Genomic DNA, 20,567 nt, shown 5'->3' with positions numbered 1-20,567 from the left:
TTACACACTATTTTGCTACTCTGTTATGTATTTTATGGCTACATTCAGAGCCAAGCAGATGATTGATGTGGCCTTGTAAAAAATGATGAGTTTGAATCTCAGCATCTTCTGATCAATTATTTAAATTATTCTTAACTTGTTCTTTTTTACAGTATTCCAAAGAGATTGACAGCATGTACAGTGCATATATCGGCTGTACATATCTTATCCTTCTGCTCATATGCTTTTGCCAAATTCCAGTCTTTCCATTGTAAGTATTATCTTGTTTCCTTTTGTATTAATATCACAATTTGTGCTAGAAATTTTACATTTCCTGAAATTTATAATACTTAAACTTTAAAAATGTAATATTGTATATTCTACATTGAAATGTCCCCTGTGTTTCTATGCTTATAACAAATTTATGATTAACAAATATTATTATATTATTTACATTTTAATATTCTTTGTATAAATCATACAACCTAAACTGTCACAATGTCAAAAGATCAAATTCGATTTTTTATGTCAAAAAACAATTTTATCTATTGACAATAATAACTATTCTGTTAACTTTTGATTGTTATGTTTTGAGTCGATAAGTCTCCTCCTGATAATTATATTGAGTTCTATGAATGAAGTACAGGTTGCAGGCATGTACTCCAGTTGACCAGTATTGTTCAATGTTTAAACCACTTGTAGAATGTGTGGACTTTTGCTATCTGAGTGAAACAAGACTTAAATTCTATCAGGGCCTTCGTTTATAACATGATTGTTCTGAAACTTTGGTATGTTGAAAAGAACAATAGTAAATAAATGTATAAAGCTGTGAGATTAGCGTTTTTAAATTAATTAAATTAATCACTTGAAACTCTGGAATATTACAGTTGTTGTAATTTGGAAAATCTCTATATAAATGTTAGTATATAAATGAAAACATCAGACTACACAGCACAGCCTTCCCTCTTGCTTGTCTTCGTTCGGCTGATAAAAACCTACTACTTCGTCCTAGAATTAACACCAAATTTTATGGACAAAGGGATTTTATGTTCTCTGCTGCGTCTCTTTGGAATTCTCTTCCTCGTCATTTTAATCATTCAACTTCTATTGCTATTTTTTTTAAAGGACTTAAAACGCATCTTTTCAACATCCAATATAAGCGCCTTTGATTTTTACTTCGGTTTAGTTGATTCTGGCGCTATACAAATACCTAAATTATTATTTATTATTATTATTATTCAACAGCAAAGCTCGCTGACGAAAAAAATTGAACTCTAAAGGAAAATGACACAAATAAAACATTTAGAAGCATCTTCTCTAGTTCTCTAATTGTTGCATTTTATGACTATTGATTGATGATGTGTTTTTGTGAGTCAAAGGCATAGAATAAATATTTCATTCTTGTTGGGGAAATGTTTAGATATGTCTAAATGTTGTATAAACAATTAACAAAATAAGATTGAAAACATACATAGGTAAATAATTGTTCCTATGACAAAAAAAATACATAAATTGGTATTATTGTCACTTACACATAGATCAATTTTATTTATCTCTTTATTTGTTTTCATTTGTATAGCATTTACTGTCAAATCCTATCCAAAATAATCTTTTTGTTATGGTAGATTTCTCTATCTCTCTCTTCTGACATCTTTCCTGGAATATTTATGAGTCTCTTATTAAACGTATTTTTATGTAATTACTAATTTTGAATTAACAGTATCACAAACAACTAAGGGCCATAGATGCTTTTATTGTTAAAATTTTAAATTTAATAACAAATAAACCAATTTCTATATCAACTTATAATAATTAATGTGAAATTCAGTTTGTAATTCCAAACAATATTATAAGATTCCTCCAATCAAATTAAACGATGATGTCCTAACTTTAAATAGTGAGAAAGTTAAACCTTTTAACAATTATTTTAAATCTCAATCGTTTATTCCTAATCATGATGATTTTCCTTCGGACTTCACATATAGAACTGCATTGAGACTCTCAACTCTAAAATTATCTGTTGATGAGATCATGAAATTATTAACTATGCTGGATAAAAACAAGGCGATGGGACCTGATGAAATTCACAGTATCATACTAAAAGAATCTGCTGAAATTATTGCACCCCATTTGACAAAGCTTTATAACTTCTGCATAAGCCAAGGATATTTTCCTGTGGAATGGAAAAAATCAAATGTCATTCCTCTGCATAAAAAAGGCAATAAATCCCTTATTGAGAACTACCGCCCTATATCCATACTTTCCAACTTTGCAAAAATTTTTGAGCGTGCAGTTTTTGATATAGTTTACTTATTTACTTACTTACTTGTTTACTTGTTTCCGGAGCTCAGCAATGCTGGGTCCGGAGTCGAGGCCAGGCTATGCCTATAAGCCCCTCTTGATAATTACATCAACTCTTGAATATGGCGCAAATTTAAGAGGGTGGTTGGACCATGCCCGTTCAAGACCGGACTTAAATTGATTGGTTGATCGTGAAGCTACTACATCCTCCGATAACGAATTCCATAATATAATAGCTTTTCGACCAAATGAGTCCCTCATCCAATTTGTGCGTGAGAACTTAAATTTTAATTTAAAAGAATGACCACTTGTTCTAACATCTTCATCACGCTCAAAAAAAGAATCAGCAGAAATACTATCCACTCCATGTAAAATTTTAAAAATCTGTATCAAATGAGCTCTTTGCCTTCTGTATGCGAGAGTAGGTAGGTTGAGAATTTTCAGCCTTTCTGAATAAGGTAAATGACGAATGGAAAAAATAAGCTTGGTGGCACGTTCTTGGACTTTTTCCAATAGGTCTTCCTCCTTACAATGTAGCGAGTTAAAAACAACGTTGCAGTATTCCAAGGTCGGACGAATAATAGCTTTATATAAACGAAGAAACCCATCCATATTTAAAAACTTGAAAGCTCGATATACCATGCCCAACTTCCGATTTGCTCTCATTGCTACATCTGCCACATGTACATTAAAAACAAGTTTAGAGTCAATAGTAACACTTTGTGGATAATAAACTTCTTACTCAATTCCAATCTGGTTTTACACCAGGTGACTCGACAACGTATCAACTTCTTTATCTTATGGATACATTTAATAGAGCTTTAGATTTAAGGAAAGAAGTAATCTCGGTATTTTTGGATATTTCCAAAGCCTTCGATAAAGTTTGGCATAATGGGATTATATACAAATTAAATTAATATGGAATTAATGGCGCTCTTCTAAAATGGTTCCAAAGTTACTTAAACTCACGTGAGCAACGTGTTATTATTGAAGGAACTACCAGTCCTTGGGTGACCATTACAGCAGGAGTACCCCAAGGATCTGTTTTGGGTCCATTTTTATTTATTGTATTCATAAATGATATGGTTGATAATATCAAATCTAATATTAGTTTATATGCAGATGATACTTCGTTATATGATATTTGTACAGATCGTAATATTTCAGAACAAAAATTAAATGGCGATCTTAATGTCATTTATAATTGGGCAAAAAAATGGAAAGTAACATTCAATGCTAACAAAACGAAAGCTATACTGTTTACACGTAAACATTTAGATAACTATGTTAGTTTAAATTTCAATAATGTAAATCTACAATTTGTAAATGATCATAGGCATCTTGGTGTAATGCTTAATGCAAAACTCAAGTGAGATTCCCATATCCAATCTGTAATTAACAAAGCGTCTTTATCTTTAAATATGCTACGTCGTGTCAAACATATTCTACCTCAACAGGCTCTCTGTCACATTTACATATCACACGTTAGACCATTAATGGAATATGCAGCTCCTGTTTGGTGTAATATTCCAGATAAATTAAGTGATGAACTAGAAAATATCCAGATTTCTGCAGGTAGAATAGGTACTGGTGCGTGGAAACATACAAGTCATAATGCATTAAGACAAGAATTAGGCTGGTTATCATTGAAGAAACGTAGACAATTTCTTAACCTAATACTGTTTTTTAAAATTATTCATAAGTTAACACCAGTGTATCTTTACTCCTTATTTAATTTTTCTGACAATATTGAAGTTTATAACTTGCGTAACATCCGAAATATAATTATTCCATTTTGTAAGACCACATCATATCGTTTATTTTTTGGCCCATCTATTATAACACATTGGAATGAGTTAAATAATGAAATAAAAAATTCCTCATCTCTTGTCGAGTTTAAAAAATTGCTACTGAAATCCAATTTGTTTAAAACAAAAAAAACGTTCTTATTATGATACAGGTGATAAGAAGATTAACCAAATTCACACTAGAATCCGACTTGGTTTAAGCTGTCTCAATTCGCATTTATTCTTACATGGACTTCGGGACAATCCAAATTGTACTTGTGGCTTTAATGTTGAGAATCCCCTTTATTTCTTATGTTACTGCCCTAATTATAATACACAAAGAGATATTCTACTTGTAAGCGCTAACTCAATTATTGAGGATATCTTAGCCAAGGATTTTTTTTTAACATTTAATTTTACATTTTTAAGTGAAATTTTTATTTTTGGTTCCGATCTTCTTTCGAATTGTGAAAATGCTTTATTATTTTATTATGTACAACAATTTCTTGTTAATTCTGGAAGATTTGATTGATGTTTCTGTTAGTTGTTTTAAAATGTTGTTGTATTTGTTAATCTGAGGCGCCTTGAAGCTAAGGTGGTTCCATTTTGTATGCGCCTCTGTGTAATATACTGAATAAAAAAAATTTTAAAAAAATGTGATATTTATAATCATCATAATTACATAATTCATTTATTTTATTCTTTATTTTTGGCAGGATAAACAAAATAAATGTTAAAACCAATTAATTAAAGTATTAATTTAATTGAATCAATATTTCATTTAAATTTGAATTATTTTAATAATTTGATTATTTAAAAAAAACAAATGTAGCTAAAATACAACAGGATCAGAATATTGTTAATTATTTGAGACATCTCAATATTGCATGACACCATTTGTTATTTGGGATGCCTTTTATTAGACAAAAAAACTTCAATTAACCAAATATTATGTGCCAAAATACTCAAGCACTGTATGGAATAAGTGGACTAGAAGATATATGTGCTGAATACTTTTTTCAATTAAAATCTTTCCTATGTATATAAGATTTAACCTTTAATGACATCATGAAAGGAGAAAAATGTATTCCACTGTGCTTTACTTTGAAATTGAAAAGCCATCTGAATAAGATGAGGTAAAGAGATAGCGAATTGCAAGAGATCACACACTTTGACATTCATTCTTTCTCTGTTTTCTTTAAAATATATTTAAATCCATCGACAAAAACCCACAGTATATTACAGCATATACACTATGGTGTTTTTTTCGATTGATTTTAAGTGGTGACAAAAATATTTCAATTTTTTCAATCATAAACTTATAGGCCAATCTTTTAAGAACATTTTACCATAATTTTTTCTCATTCGAACATATGTACTTAGTTATTTTGTTTTAATTACTAATAATATAACATTTAAATGCAATAAATCAATTTTTGAATTGATGAATTAAATTTTATGGCAACTGTAAATTGTTTAAGTTCATATTTATTTTGGAAATGTTGTGTTTTTTACATTTTATTTAATTAATGACTTACATTTCTGTTTACTGTAATTCCAATATTATGATTGTTTTTATTTCTTGTTGTTACCTCTTTATTAAATATAAATTAAAATATTGTATTATATATTCCCATAGTAAATCAGTTATTTGCTAACTTTGTAAACAATTCCTTTACCTGGCAACCATAATTGGCAGGTTAACATTCAGGTGAAAAGTTTATAGTGACTTGATAGGAATCTCCAGCATAGTTGAATTAAGGAGGATTTGGACATGGCTAATAATAGAAATGTCCGTTGTATGCTTCCTCTATCAGGATCACACTAAAGACACTCAATCATGTTTCATGTTGTCCAGTATTCAATCAAAAGTTTAAATGGCATTACTAATAATTTTTTTGTTATACATAGATGCATCATCACAGATAGAAATGCAGAGGTCCCAACTTGGGAAAGTCCATTCGCAGGAGATTTTGTCGTGAACCACATTCAATTCGTCGGGGCGTCGAAAGTCAACGCGCGGGGAATCGAAAATCAACACGCGTGTCGTTTACGTCTCTTATAATTAACTAAACTATGTTACATTATACAGTATATACAATATTTACACATAAGTTGGCTTAATTTTTACATAGGTTTATCCATCAGTATTTTTAATTTTACATTCTTTTTTTTTTTATGGACACATCCTCAGTACAAAGAATTTTAAAAATATATACTGTATTTTAACTAAAATTCAGTATATAAAATAATTTAATTTAATTACATAATGTACAATAAACACATAATAGTTTTGCCCAATAGAATTTACTCTTTTTTTTTAGGCACAGGCCTAGGGCTTCTACTAGGCCCTAGCTAGCTACCATTTTAAAACCCCCTAAAAAAATAATAATAAGAAATAACTATTCCGAATCCGTCTTATGCTACATTACGCGAGTTAACATATTATTTCAGATGAAAAACATTGAGTTTTATATTGTTTTATCCATACGTAATTACACTGGCATTAAAGATATAACATTAAAATGTAGGCCGTTTATGAGCTATTTCGCCGATTTCTTATCGCTGGGAAATTCCCCACCATCGACATCGATCGATCGAAGAGTAGGCCTAGCCTAGGCTAGAATAGAGGCCTAGCGTGCATGCCGGAACGGGTGGATTATTGCTATATAAATAACAAGTTTGAACAAAAGAGCTTACGACAATCTTAGGTAAATTTGTATTAAACGTAGGCCTACTTGCTTGGCGAATCCATGCCCTTTAAATCCTTTTAACATGTTCGTATTATCGGATCGTACAGTAAAACCAAATAAAACACCGCCTCAACAACCTCGTGCGATGTGCGATCTGTTGTTCTTTTTTGCAGTCCATTAATTATGAGGGTGTTTAAAAATGTAATAACTATTAAAAACGTGTCTCAACCACTGTGTAATCAAAGCGTTTATTTAGTTAAAACTTGGATCGTCCCAAAATTGATAATCGCGTATTCCGGTGACCACGTGATTGATTCACGGTTGGTTGCACGCTTCTTTTTTTTTCTACGTCCGGCGTGTAGTACCGTGCATGTTTATATTATTGTTACGGTTTAACAAAGGCAGTGCATACAAATAAAAATACAATAATAGACCACGGAGACTGCATGAATAGACATTGTTTCAACATCCTGCCTCACTTTTGTCTGGTTATTTATTGACTATTGTTGACCTGGGCTGAGCCTGGGTGTACGTGTAACCGTAAATCAATTTGGCCAAAAATATGGGGAAATTTGAAAATGCGGTAAAAAAATCAAAATGCGGTAGAAAACGTCGAGATAGCGGTAGCGCGGTAGATGGGTACTAAAAGCGGTAGACTACCGCGAGTAGCGGTAGACTTGGGACCCCTGGAAATGTCTGTCGTATGCTCCCTCTATCAGGATCACACTAAAGACACTCAATCATGTTTCATGTTCTCCTGTATTCAATAAAAAGTTTAAATGGCATTACTAATTTTTTATACATACAGTAAGTGCATCATCACAGAGAGTGTTCACAATGCGACGCCACAGTTTATCATTTGATTTGGTAGGTCATAAATATATTGGTTGCTGTCTCTTGCAACAACGTCAACGTTAAGTTCACTGGTCTTCTATCCCTACTGACATACATGGTATTCTAAAAAAAATAAGTTGGAAATGAATACATTGACTGAAATTTCTAGTTAATGTAATCAACGCTACAAAAATATTATTATTATTCTACATTTTAAAAACCAATTAGTCATGATTATAAATGCTTATTAAGCACAATTTATTCTTTCTCATCGTCACAATCGGCGGACACAACAAAATGATTGAGAGATGTGAAATACAATGTTGTGAACATTTTAATACATCAATAAATAAGGAATTTAATTTAACTCGCATTTTCAAAGTTGCAAATGTTGAAAGAAACTACTTCCCATCGAGCCAACTGGTGATAATAGAAATGATAGGTGTTTTATTAAGGAGATAAAGAGTTTTGGACAATTTAAGACATGCGCTGAGCTGTAAGTGCAAATGAAGGCTGAAAATCATAAACATCAAGCACATGCCGGCTTACAATTGATAATATATTGTATGGCGAGAAAAGCAGAAGAAATTCTGGATTTATGAAATCAAGAATAGAGATATAATTGAATGTATTATAGTGCACATGTTATAAAACATAAGCTTAATGGTGGAGTTTAGATTTTCAAGAGTTGAATTCAAGTCCATTACCATTCTGTCAACTTTAGAGTTCATTAGCTGAAAAAAATTACTTTATGATGATATTATATTTACGATTTATAAAGCATTTTGCGGTTCAACCCCCTGTAAGTAGACACCCTTGGCTTATTGCAAGTGCTTACAGCTTTTTAGTGCGTCTACTAATTCTAAATGCAGAGTGCCTCTCAGTTGAAGCAATTTTTTTCATTCATTTTCATTTCAAAACTGATGGCTACAAAAAAACAAAATTGATCTCAATATATAAATGTATTTGTAATTTTTAAATATATAACAAGTTAAATTTTGTAATTGTTTGTAAATACTGCTTTGCGTCAAGGTATTGAGTAATTGGTCAGATGTCTACTGTGACGTAATTCTTATTTCATACTAAAGTACATTGAGAATACTTGCGGAAAATAGGATTTTAATTGTTTGTAACCAATTTTTTTGTTATTCTCAAATTACCTCAGAGTAGGGTATAACATCTGACCAATATACTCAACACCCTGACACAAAGCTACTCCATAGCAGTTGCAAACAATTACAATCATGTTGGTGTAGTACCCGCTGCTTACTTGGGCTCAAATCTAACCCCTAGCCATAAGCGCAAGCTCAGTGGTGTAGAGGTTTGAACGCCAGAGATCTGGAAATTGTGGGTTGGAGTCTCACCCGAGAATTACTTATATTCTCTATGTACTTATTATGAAGTACAAGTTACGTCAGAGTAGGGCAAACGCCTGACCAAGTTAAATTTTATTTCTGCAATTTTTACCTTTTATAAATTCTATTTAGATTAATATAAATGTTTACATACTTTTATTTTGTAGAGTATTAACAATTATTTGAAATTTTTCAGTAGAATTTTCATTAGCTTTCTTGTTTTCTGTTTGTTTTTGTACAAACTTGTTTCAAAACATAATGCTATACACCAATATTACATTTTCAGACATGAATAAAAACCCATTTATTCATTATTAATTTAAAATGGATGTTTATTATCAATTTAGTCAATTTAAGAATTGCTAGATATATTATTGATAATAAGTGAACGTGTTTTTTTATTGTTGAAATTGAATTTCAAAACATTATTTTATGATACAGTAATTTTATTGCAATTACCTTATTAAATTTAACATTGAAAAGAAAAAGCACAATAGAAACAAACAATATTGGAAGAAGCACAAGAGTATGACACAAAATATCATTAATTTTCTTGGAATCTTATCTTCAAAATTGTAAATATCATTCATTTTCCAAAAATCTTATATCTTAAAAATTGTTTTTATAATTTAAAATCTTTTGAATTGATTATAAATCATAATCAAATGTTTGTAGGCCTACAACTAGATAAATCTACAAGACTTTGCATGTTTTAATTTTTAAAAAGCACAGTTTTAATTTGCAGAAGTATTCTGATGACAGAAGCAATTTAAAATGAAAAATATCTTGTTTTTTATTTTGCTCAAAGGTCATTTAAAATTCTCTTGAATTAATTAATTTTTTGGTCGTATTGTTGTGTTCATTTGGAAATTTCAATTAAAGATCACTTACCCAAGTAATCATATTGAAATGTGACCCCAATTCTATTTTGGTTGTGCATCTTTAATACAAAAATTAATTTCAATATATAAAAATCTGCTTGTTAAAGTGTCCCTCTGGTCATATACAAACTTCAACCTCTAGCCAATACAAGCCTTATTTTATGTTGTTGTTTATAAAGCTGATTCGTGTATCCTATCCCCATGCTTTAACAGGCTGTGAGGATAATGATAATTCAAGCTGTGATGGTAACTACGTTTTGCCATGCTCCCTCCCACTGTTGGAAAAAGACCTCATTATCCCATCTCTTACTGATGACAGCATTCCTGATTGTGGTGGCTTCATCTGAAACTCATTTACTTGTTTTCTATTTTATATGATTTGCTTGAAAAAGAGAAATAATTATTTTGCTGTTACTTATACTACTAAATTTTATAATATGAATTATTTTTTATTATTGTACTTGGGCCAGTGGCCTACATACTATTGAATAAATGAATGAATTAAAGAAAATAAATAAATGTTTATTTGGAATGATCCACAATCTCTTTTTTAAAATTATGCTCCACTGATAACCTTAAACATGTAATGTCAAACTGAAAAATTATTGCTTAAAATGTTTTTGTTGAATATGCTAACTGGACGATGGTTTTATTTCTTTCAGTACTGGCGTGATGATAGCTGTGTTTCTAGTAGTTCTTTTAGTAGCCGCACTTTTCATGGCTACAATCACGTCATCAGAATTACTCGTAGGTTTAACTTAATTTCAATCATTCAGTCATATATTTTGTTAATGTTTTCTATGATTTTGTAATATTATTCTGATTCGGACTCTGAATTCGATGCAATGGATCAAGAAGCCATTTGTTTGCTCAAATCCTACATTTTTTTTCTTTTGACCAATCAACAGTGAGCAAGAATAACCCGCATGCTTGATGTGAAAGCATGCTCAACGCTCGCGATATTTTCCTCAGGGCGCCAGACCAAATCTGATCGCCATGTGAAAGCAGCTATATGCTAATGTTCTTGATATAAACTAAATTTTGTATGCATTTTAAAGTTGTACAAATATGCATTTAATTTTATAGTAACTTGATAATAATTGATGTTTCCTTTAGTCACAACCGAAGAAGTTTGTTAGCGTGTCTAAACTAATACTGGGAAGTCGTCTTATTAGTAGCGTGGTGGCGGTGATTAACCTTACAATTGTCTACTTGGCCGCTTTCACATCCATAGTAAGTACAACTTCAAACGCTTGCACTGCATTGCCCTTATTTCTAACCTTTTGAGAATAATTGATTAATTCATTTTGCTAAATATAACCAGCATACAACACCGAAGACATCACTTTCTAATATCAATCAATCAACTAAATACACATAAACATAATTGAAATTTTCTTTAAATTATTTTTGTGACGCACCTCACAATTATTCCATCGACAACGTTTAGTTATAATTGTGGGTAACAAAATAGAACTTGCCATTTCTTGTTTATGAAATTGGAAGTAATGTAAAGTTAGAACATAAACTAATTGTAAATGACATTCTTTGATAAGAATTTTAAATTTGAGTAGTTTATTTTTCAAGATTATCCATAAAAACAAGTTGGTATTTGCCACTAGGCATCTGAATGACTTTGTCAATCCATTATCTTTTAGCAAAGCTATAATAAAATTCAACAAACATACAATGTAATACAGTAAAGCTTTCTTTCTGATATGAGAGATACAGTACCAATACTTATGAGCTGGCAGATGTACAAGTCTATTTTAAATTCTTTCCTGAGAAGAGAGTAAACCAATGAGATAAAAGCCCACTACCTGCATGTTAAAGGGTGTAGACATCCAAGAACTAGCCCAACCCAATGATACTCCCATATATGAGATATAGATATAATGACACCACATTTATATAGCACCCTTTTCATGACATAAACATGTTTAAAGGAGTTTATATATTCATTAAAAAAATAACAGACAGCATCACTAATTACAAAGAATGTATCAAATAAGTTACATATGTAAAAGTCATTAAAAATATATATAAAATATGAATGTAATTCTAAAGATAACTACAATTATTTACAAAGATTATTTAATTGCGTTTTCATTATCAACAGGTATATAACAATATTTAATTCTTATTCTAACAAGAATATATATAACACTTTATCACAAATTCTTAATAATTATTATTTAATTCATTAAGATAATAGTAAGCCACCACCTAATGGTTTAATGCTGTCCTAGTAAAATCCCACCCTAGAATAATAAGAACAAAATTAGATATCCCACTACCTCAATTTTGACAAAACTTATTGGCCACTTTTTGTGTTTGGTTCTCCGTTAGGTCAGAGTTGAATGAATCTTCATATTTGAAACGCTATTTCATTGTAGTTTTCAACATTTGCCTTATCACATTTTTGTTATCTTATAGTTCAGTTATGACACTACAAGCATCGAGGAGTGTGTGGCTGAACAATTTAACATTGACCAATCAGAAGTTAATATTACATACATTCAACAGTCAGGTGTGGTGCTTGGTGAACAAACTAACAAAATCTGTAATCCGACCGGCAAAGCTTGTCATTTTCCACAGGTGAAAGAAATATCAATTTGGGAGTTTTTAATGCACTTATCCGCAACTCTTTAAAATTTAAGGTTAAGTCTACTGGACGCGCTACTGTATAATGATTAGACTTCATGATTTATAAATGCAGTTTTTTATGCAGTTGTCTCTATTTAAATAATTTCTAATGAGTCAATTTTTCTGTAATAAATATATTTTAGTTGACCACTTAATTGTTATGTCGACTTATATGTTAACCTTTATAATTTTTTTACACTTTAAGGATATCGAATAAAATCAATCAATCAAAACAATGGCTGTAAATTTGTGTATATATATAAATATTGTTCACTGTAGTTTTATCAGGAAATTTTTTTTTATCAACAGTATTTTACCTTCTGTGTTGTTATGGTAATGATATGCTCATCTGTGTTCCAACAACTTAGCAACCTTGTCAAGTTGGTATGGTTATTGTGCATCGCTGGTATCTACATTGTAATCATCAATACTTGGGCGTTCAACATTTTTGAAAACCATGACTTGATCTTGAAAGCATCTAGAGGGTATAATGTTTAAATTTATTATCATCTTTATGACATTAAGCTCTGTCTACACTATCAGACTTTGTGTGACAAAAACATGTGATGTGCCAATATATGAACATGATGATGTCATATCACTACCATATTTAAGCATATCACTGCCATATTTGGGCACATCACACTTTTTTGTCAAAATAGTTTGATAGTAGACAGAGATTTAGGATTGTCCAAACTTACTTGTAGAAAATCTAAGGTTTTTGATGAAAATCTAAATTTAGTTTTTATCCATGGATAATCAAGCTTGTTTTTTTTTAAATTTCCTTCTGGCTATCTGTTGTTTACTTGTAAGCATTTAATTGAGCCAATTGAAAGGTGAACGACATTAAAATGTTGGCTCATAGAGAGAAAGCTTTGAAAAATGAACTAGAATAAGTTTAATTGCCAGATAAATCTTCACTATGTTTGTCGTCACGAGATTACGATCAATTTGCGTACTATCATTGCGGCGTAATTATAAAATACTAGAGTTGAATGAGACAATCATAGCCAATAGCTGTGAAACAATTGATGATAAAAGAACAAAAATAAATTCATTTTATGGCATTTTTATGTTATAGTAGATTTATTAATATGAAGTTAAATTTTAGTTGTGGACAATAATTAATTAATATTAATTGTTTTTTATAATAATTCTTAATAATTATAATTTCGCCACTCATGTTCCATATAAGTCACATACAACTAATGAAGGGTAGAAAGTTCATAGGTGTTTACCTCTACATCTGAATAATATTAACATGATCACTAACTTTATTTGTAAATTGTGTGGTTAAAAGGGGTGTTGGATGCCACTGAACCACCCCCTCCCCTATTCAAACAATAAAAATGGGCCTGGCAAAATATAGGACATCGGGTTAAGTACTGTTATAATTGTTACTCCGCCCCACCTACTGCACAACCGTATTTCAAAATCGTTGATCTTCCAGTTTCAGTTTCTTTATTCAAATATCTCGAGTGAGAAGTGAACTTCTAATACCCTTTTTACATCTGCATAAATTGTGACAACTTGTAACAAGGTTTGAGTTATTACATATTTACACACACGCATACGTAAACCTTGTGAAGTCTCGGGAGAGAAGAATAATTGCGCGCTATTTGATTACTATGATTGATCAGTTAATACCAGGGAAATACACACACACACACAGTAAGATCTCAGAACACAAAACACAGGCCTCTTGTTGGTGTATTCTTCTCCCGACATTTCACAAGGAACCCCAGTGAAATCTTGGGAGATTTTCCACAAAATTGTCTTCACACTATGCAAAACTTGTTACAACTTGTTACAACTTGTTACAACTTGTTACAACTTGTTACAACTTGTTACATTTTGCAGATGTGAAAAGGGTATAAGTCTACTTTCATTCTTTATCCATAGAAAAAAATAAAAACATATAATAATTGAATGATATTATTTTAAATGTTACAGCACTGAAAACTCATCAGAATTGGCTTCTAACATCATGACACCAGTCATCTTGATAGTGTTTGTCATTGCCTTGTTTGTACATGCTAGGCAGGTGGAATCAAAATCTAAACTAGACTATCTATGGAAGCTTGAGGTAAAAATATGGTCTTTATTTATTGATTTTATTTTTTAACAATATTTTATGACGAGAGTGGTCCATCCAGCCGTAGCTGATTATTAGGGACTCTCACAAAAAAACAACATGACGAGGCATAAATATGTAACAATAACAATTAAATTAAAATAAATATAATTTATAAAGATGTACAAAAAAAATAAATCACAAAAAAAAGAATAAAAAATTAGATGAGTTAAATTAAATTGGCCATCTCAGAAGAAAAGATAGAAAAAAGGAAGCAACTAAACATGAAGATGAAAAAATGAAGGGAGAACCTTTGCTCATTATGCCTGCATAATGTTTTTTTAATAAAAAATTGTGAATTTGAAATCAATTTAAACAATACTACTTTATGAAAATTCTTTTTTTGTCACATGACCTGAAATTTATTGAATACTTAAAAATAATAAATAAATTTTGACCAAACAAAAGAAAGGAATTGTCAAATGTTTATTTTGTATGTCAGTTACTATTCAATTATGTTACATTTGTAAAATATTTGTAAGAAATCATTTTTAAACAAAGAGAGCTTGCATATTATTTTGAATATGAATTTAAGCGAGGCATTCTTAAAAGCAATCTTGTAGCCGCTGATAAATGGGTTTGAAAGCTACAATTTTAGAAAATAATCTTGGTTGAAATACTTATCCAATTCTCCCACAGGTTCCAAGAACTAGGCCACTTATTATATTTCTATAAAGGATTATATTTCATGTGAAATTTTTGAATTAAAAAGTCGAGTATACACAATTATTTTTCTTTATCCACCCTTTAGGCATAAGAACCAAAATAGTAATTTTTAATATTAAAAATAATTGTTCCGTGAATATTTTTTTTTAAATAACAAAACAATTATTCTTCTTTGAACAGGCAACAGAAGAGAAAGAAGAAACAGAAAAATTACAAGCATATAATAAAAGACTCTTGCATAATATTCTACCTTCATTCGTCGCGGAACATTTCTTGAAAAATGACGCCAATGACATGGACCTGTATTATCGTGATTGTGAACACGTGAGCGTAATGTTTGCGACTATCGTTAACTTCTCGGATTTCTATGTTGAACTTGAAGCTAACAATGAGGGCGTTGAGTGCTTACGATTACTTAATGAAATAATAGCTGACTTTGATGAGGTACTGTACTAGAAATGCCAACTCTAAGAAATGAATTTAATTTAAAATTAATCATTAGTTTATGCTTTCTGAATTATTTTTAATTCAGAAAAAACAACATGTGGTTCTCTTCTCATTTTGTTAACAATAATTTATCATAGATTTCATGTAAATGTTTGGCTCAATCTTCTAGTATACAACTACATAACAATATAAATTCCAGGGAAGAGTTAAATTACAATAATTTAACTCTTCCCTGATAAATACAAAGTTTGTTTTTAGATTGTTCTTTTCATGCCATGGTTAAAATAACTTTATCTCTTCTCCTTCTGATTTCATATTTATGACCAAAGTAAACAATCTAAAATCAAAATATACATGGGGATTTCAGAAATGCTCCCAAAATTTTAAATCGAGAAAATTACAGAATGTTAGAATTGTTTCCACCACAACTTTATCAAGAGCATTGCCTCTCCACTATGTGAAAGCAAAACATTAAATCATTTCTGTTTGTTTAATTGCATCATGGTCATTGTGTACCAGAGGCATAACCCAACCATCCTTTTGCCTTCAGGAATAAATGAGAACCTTCAAATCCTTTTTAAAATTGCATAACATAAACCTGTCTCTACTTTGCATTTACAGATCAGTGGAGAACCAGAATTTTGGAGGGTAGAGAAAATTAAAACCATAGGTAGTACATATATGGCAGCATCAGGTCTTACAAAGGAGACGGTTGACATGAAGGGTTATGCACATGTTGTTGACATGGCTGATTTTGCATTTCGTGTCATGAATCAACTGAAGTTTGTTAATGAGCATTCGTTCAATAATTTCAAAATGAGAATAGGTAAGGATGGTATAGACTGTATCTAGTGTTGATTGAGGGATGGTATTGATTGATCTGGTTTTGGCTGAGGAGTGGTAACGTCAGGGCCGTAGCCAGCATGGAGCAAACGATCGAGGCACTCATCTGAAATTTTCAATTTTGACGACCCACCCCATCTTACTTTGATATCAAATCTCAGATAAAGCATACTAGGCCTCTTACTATTAATTGCGCTTTTTTTTTTTTTTTTTTGTCTTGTGTGGGTTCTTCCCACTTTTATTATCATAAAAATTATATTTTTTAAACATATTTTTTCCTCTCGTTTATATCTTACAATGTTAAAAGTAATTGTAATAAAAACATTGCATTCATTATTTTACATTCAAAAAAAGTAATTTAAATATATAAAATAATTAACAAAATGCCTAATAAAAGACGATAAAAATTGATTAAAAATTGATTGATAGTTGTAATTATTCGATAAAGCTCGTGTTCGTGTGTTTTTTTTTTGCGCTTTTTTTTAATGTTTCAGCCATTTTGTATTTATTATTTTCATATTTGGTAGGTTTGAATGTAGGCCCATGTGTTGCTGGGGTTATTGGAGCTCGCAAGCCACAATATGACATTTGGGGGAACACTGTAAACGTGGCCAGTCGTATGGACAGTACAAACGAAACAAAGAAGATTCAAGTTACGCAAGACATGAACGACATTCTTCAATCCAAACGTTACAAGCTTGTATGTAGGGGAAAGGTAAAGGTCAAAGGTAAAGGTGAAATGACAACGTACTACTTGGAAGAACCACCACCGGAGAAGATGGAGTTATTGACAAAGTATAATCCTTAATGGCATCCTCTTCTGCAGACCACGTCAACCGATCAATGGCATCCTCTTCTGCAGACCACGTCAACCGATCAATGGCATCCTCTTCTGCAGACCACGTCAACCGATCAATGGCATCCTCTTCTGCAGACCACGTCAACCGATCATTCAATCAATCTTGTAATCAAGTCAGTCAGTCTAGAAATTAGTCTGTCAACTGATCATTCAGTCAGTCTAGCAATCAAGTCAGTCGATCAAGCAATCAAGTTCTTTGTTTTTTTAAAGTACAAGTATCTATATATATTTTGTTTAAATTAGTTTGATTACCTTAATGTTTATTACTATGATACCTGTTATCATTGTTTCACATAACTTGTATTATTTTTGAAGTGTGAAAAATTGAATAAAAGAAAGAAAGAAAGTCTAGCAATCAAGTCAGTCGATCAGTCAGTCTAGCAATCAAGTCAGTCGATCAGTCAGTCTAGCAATCAAGTCAGTCGATCAGTCAGTCTAGCAATCAATCAGTCAACCGCTGAAATTAATCTGTCAACTGATCAGTCAGTCAGTCAAGCAATCAAGTCAGTCAAGCAATCAATCAAGTCAGTCATTATATCTGTGAATCTATCTATGAAGCTTCTTTTGCTTCATGATTTTTTAAATGCAATAAACCCACCTGTGTTCTATAGCTTTTCATGTATAATCAGTATTATATTTATAGAATAACTTTATTTAAAACATTGTATAGTAAATCAGATAATGATTGAATCAATTTTATTAATAAATCATTTTTAATAACCAATCAATTATTCATTTAATAAAAAAAAAATTTTATTTAATAAAAAAAATTTATTTTATTAAAAGAATGTCTAGAAATTGATTATCATCTATTATTAATAATGTTATAGAAATGATTGATTTCTTAATTTAATAATAATAAATTGATCATTCAATGGGGTCTCAATGGAATTGATTGATCTCTCAATCTGCAAATGAATTTTAAAAATATTTTTATGAAAATAGTTTCACCTTCTAGTCAAAAGAATGCATGCATTTATTTAGTATAAAAATATGTGTACTAGTAGTAATAGTAGTAATAATAGTAAAAAATACCCAATGCTTTATGCCTTGAAAACATGAATTATAATTTATTTGTAGAAAAAATAACCTGATAAGTAACTTGATAGAAAAGGGCATTAAATGATATACGCATAATCACATCAATAGAATTGCTATATTTTTTATATATTTTGTATAGAATAACTTATTACATTATAACCTTGAATGTATAGATATTAATTTCTTGTAGTGTTTAATAATTATTGTAAATAAAAAGTGATATATCAAGGAATTGGGAGATAAAGTGCCAAAAATAAGATTCTGATCCTAGCTGTAAATTTAGATCAGTCCAAACTCACCATACTATTATATCACAGTTAAACTAGGCCGCTATACAATGCAGTTTTGCAAAGAGATAATTGATTATCATACTATAATGCTCTTTGTGCACTAAAGGTTTTTAATATATGCCAACCGATAGATTTGCATTTTTTTACTGCTTGGTAAAATCTGTTTTTGTATTTTTTGTTGCTGAGAAGTGCGAAATTAAAAGGCTTTGATAGTATTTGGCACCTATATGCTTACTCATGTATAGTGTAGTAAGCTATGGAGGAAATATATAGATCTATATATTTCCTCCATAGCTTACTACATTATTATTGATAGTAAGGGAGAAGTTGTTGAAACTGTAAGTTTCAATTTACTTACTAAAATAAATAGGCTTGATTTAAGCGAGGATAGACACTTGGCATTTATTCTTTAATGCACAACGTCAAAGAAACTCAAACCATTCGCTGCATATGGTCCCCACTTAAAAAAAATAAGCAAAACCTACTGTACGTCTCTCGTCCTGGTCTCTGCTTGCCTCTCTGCTCCCTATCGCATTGGCTTTTGCTCTGGGCCTACATTCATTAACTTTTACTTAAGCCTATACGTCAGTAGTTTCAGTGATTTAGAACTTTATCTTCCAGCACGATTCTCATTCTTCTCTTTCTTTCATTGTCATTAAAGATGAAGTATTTAGAAAAGAGTGATAGGCCTAGTGTACTGTATGATCTCAGATTTGTAAATATAAAAAACTGTATATTAGTATTAATAAATAAACATGGGTATTGGTTATGTTTTGTATATAAGTTTATCGTGTATATATTTGAAGGCGTAAATGTACAATGTTGCAGGCTATTTTCTTTTTCCAAAAATATACTGTATGTTTGTCTCAGGCGTTTGTGGATATTATTCTGTAGACTTTGTTTCCCCAACTTATGTACGAAAAAAGATCGCCGACCGCCAATACAGAACATTATCAGCGAGGACCAAAACATGAAATGAATTCCTTCAATGATTTGCAATTTGAAAAATAGGAAACTAATGTTTTGACGTTCATAAAGATGTGTTATCATCAAACAAATGAAATGCATTTTATGTAATAAGGTCGTGTGCGAATTCACGCCTACTCTACTCTGTTTTCAACTTAAATATTCCAACAATTGCTTCATTCAAGGCTAGATATCGATCGACCACAAAACTAAACTTGTTTCCCCCTCTGTTTTTTTATATTTAAGACAGGACCACAATACAAAACAGGTTATCTTTTACCTGAATGTGTAATCCTGTATAAAGATTGTTAAATAAATAAATATAAAGTTATTACCAACCACTTTTTCCTGAAATCTGTAATTAATGCCTGCCCATTACTTTTGATTTTAAAACCATAGATTTGTTTTTATTAAAGTAAATCTTACTACAAAGGACCAAATGCTAATTGTTATTTTAATTAATGTGTAGATTATTTGAGTTATACAAACCTTAGCCTATACTTCATCTTTATTTATCATCTAATATTTATACCATTAGGCCTATGTCAGGCTCATTGTTATTATGTTTTTAATCGTATTAAAGCAAATTTTAGGCCTAAACGTTTTTAGTAAAAACAATATTTAAGTGGTGGGCGATAAAAACTGGTCAACATAATTGGTTTAAACATGGAGAAATAATTATTCTCCATTATGTGAACCATACATTGTATAATTTTGTAGGTTAGAGAATAAAAAAATAATCTGCAATTATTAAGTATTTCTTTTGTTTTATTGTGTGCTAACCAGTAAAAACCATCACCATTTTAAAGTCATGCCATACCATTTATTGAGGATCCTCATGGATA

At 30.7% G+C, this 20,567-nt stretch overlaps 1 protein-coding gene across 1 annotated transcript; it reads left to right on the top strand.

Annotated features, from left to right (window-relative positions):
• The first annotated feature begins 177 nt into the window (after positions 1 to 177).
• On the top strand, positions 178 to 18,018 carry LOC140054161 (adenylate cyclase type 5-like). The gene is made up of 9 exons (XM_072099051.1): positions 178 to 250; positions 10,493 to 10,577; positions 10,947 to 11,063; positions 12,267 to 12,428; positions 12,786 to 12,961; positions 14,430 to 14,562; positions 15,457 to 15,720; positions 16,345 to 16,549; positions 17,094 to 18,018. The coding sequence occupies exons 2-9, from the start codon at positions 10,503 to 10,505 to the stop codon at positions 17,372 to 17,374; spliced, it is 1,413 nt and encodes a 470-aa protein (XP_071955152.1). The 5' UTR covers positions 178 to 250; positions 10,493 to 10,502; the 3' UTR covers positions 17,375 to 18,018.
• Positions 18,019 to 20,567: the final 2,549 nt, after the last annotated feature.

The sequence above is a fragment of the Antedon mediterranea genome, chromosome 1 (assembly GCF_964355755.1).
Source record: "Antedon mediterranea chromosome 1, ecAntMedi1.1, whole genome shotgun sequence".
NCBI lineage: Eukaryota > Metazoa > Echinodermata > Crinoidea > Comatulida > Antedonidae > Antedon > Antedon mediterranea.
The sequence above is the reverse complement of the archived record's forward strand: the minus strand, read 5'-3'. Positions and strand labels throughout refer to the sequence as shown.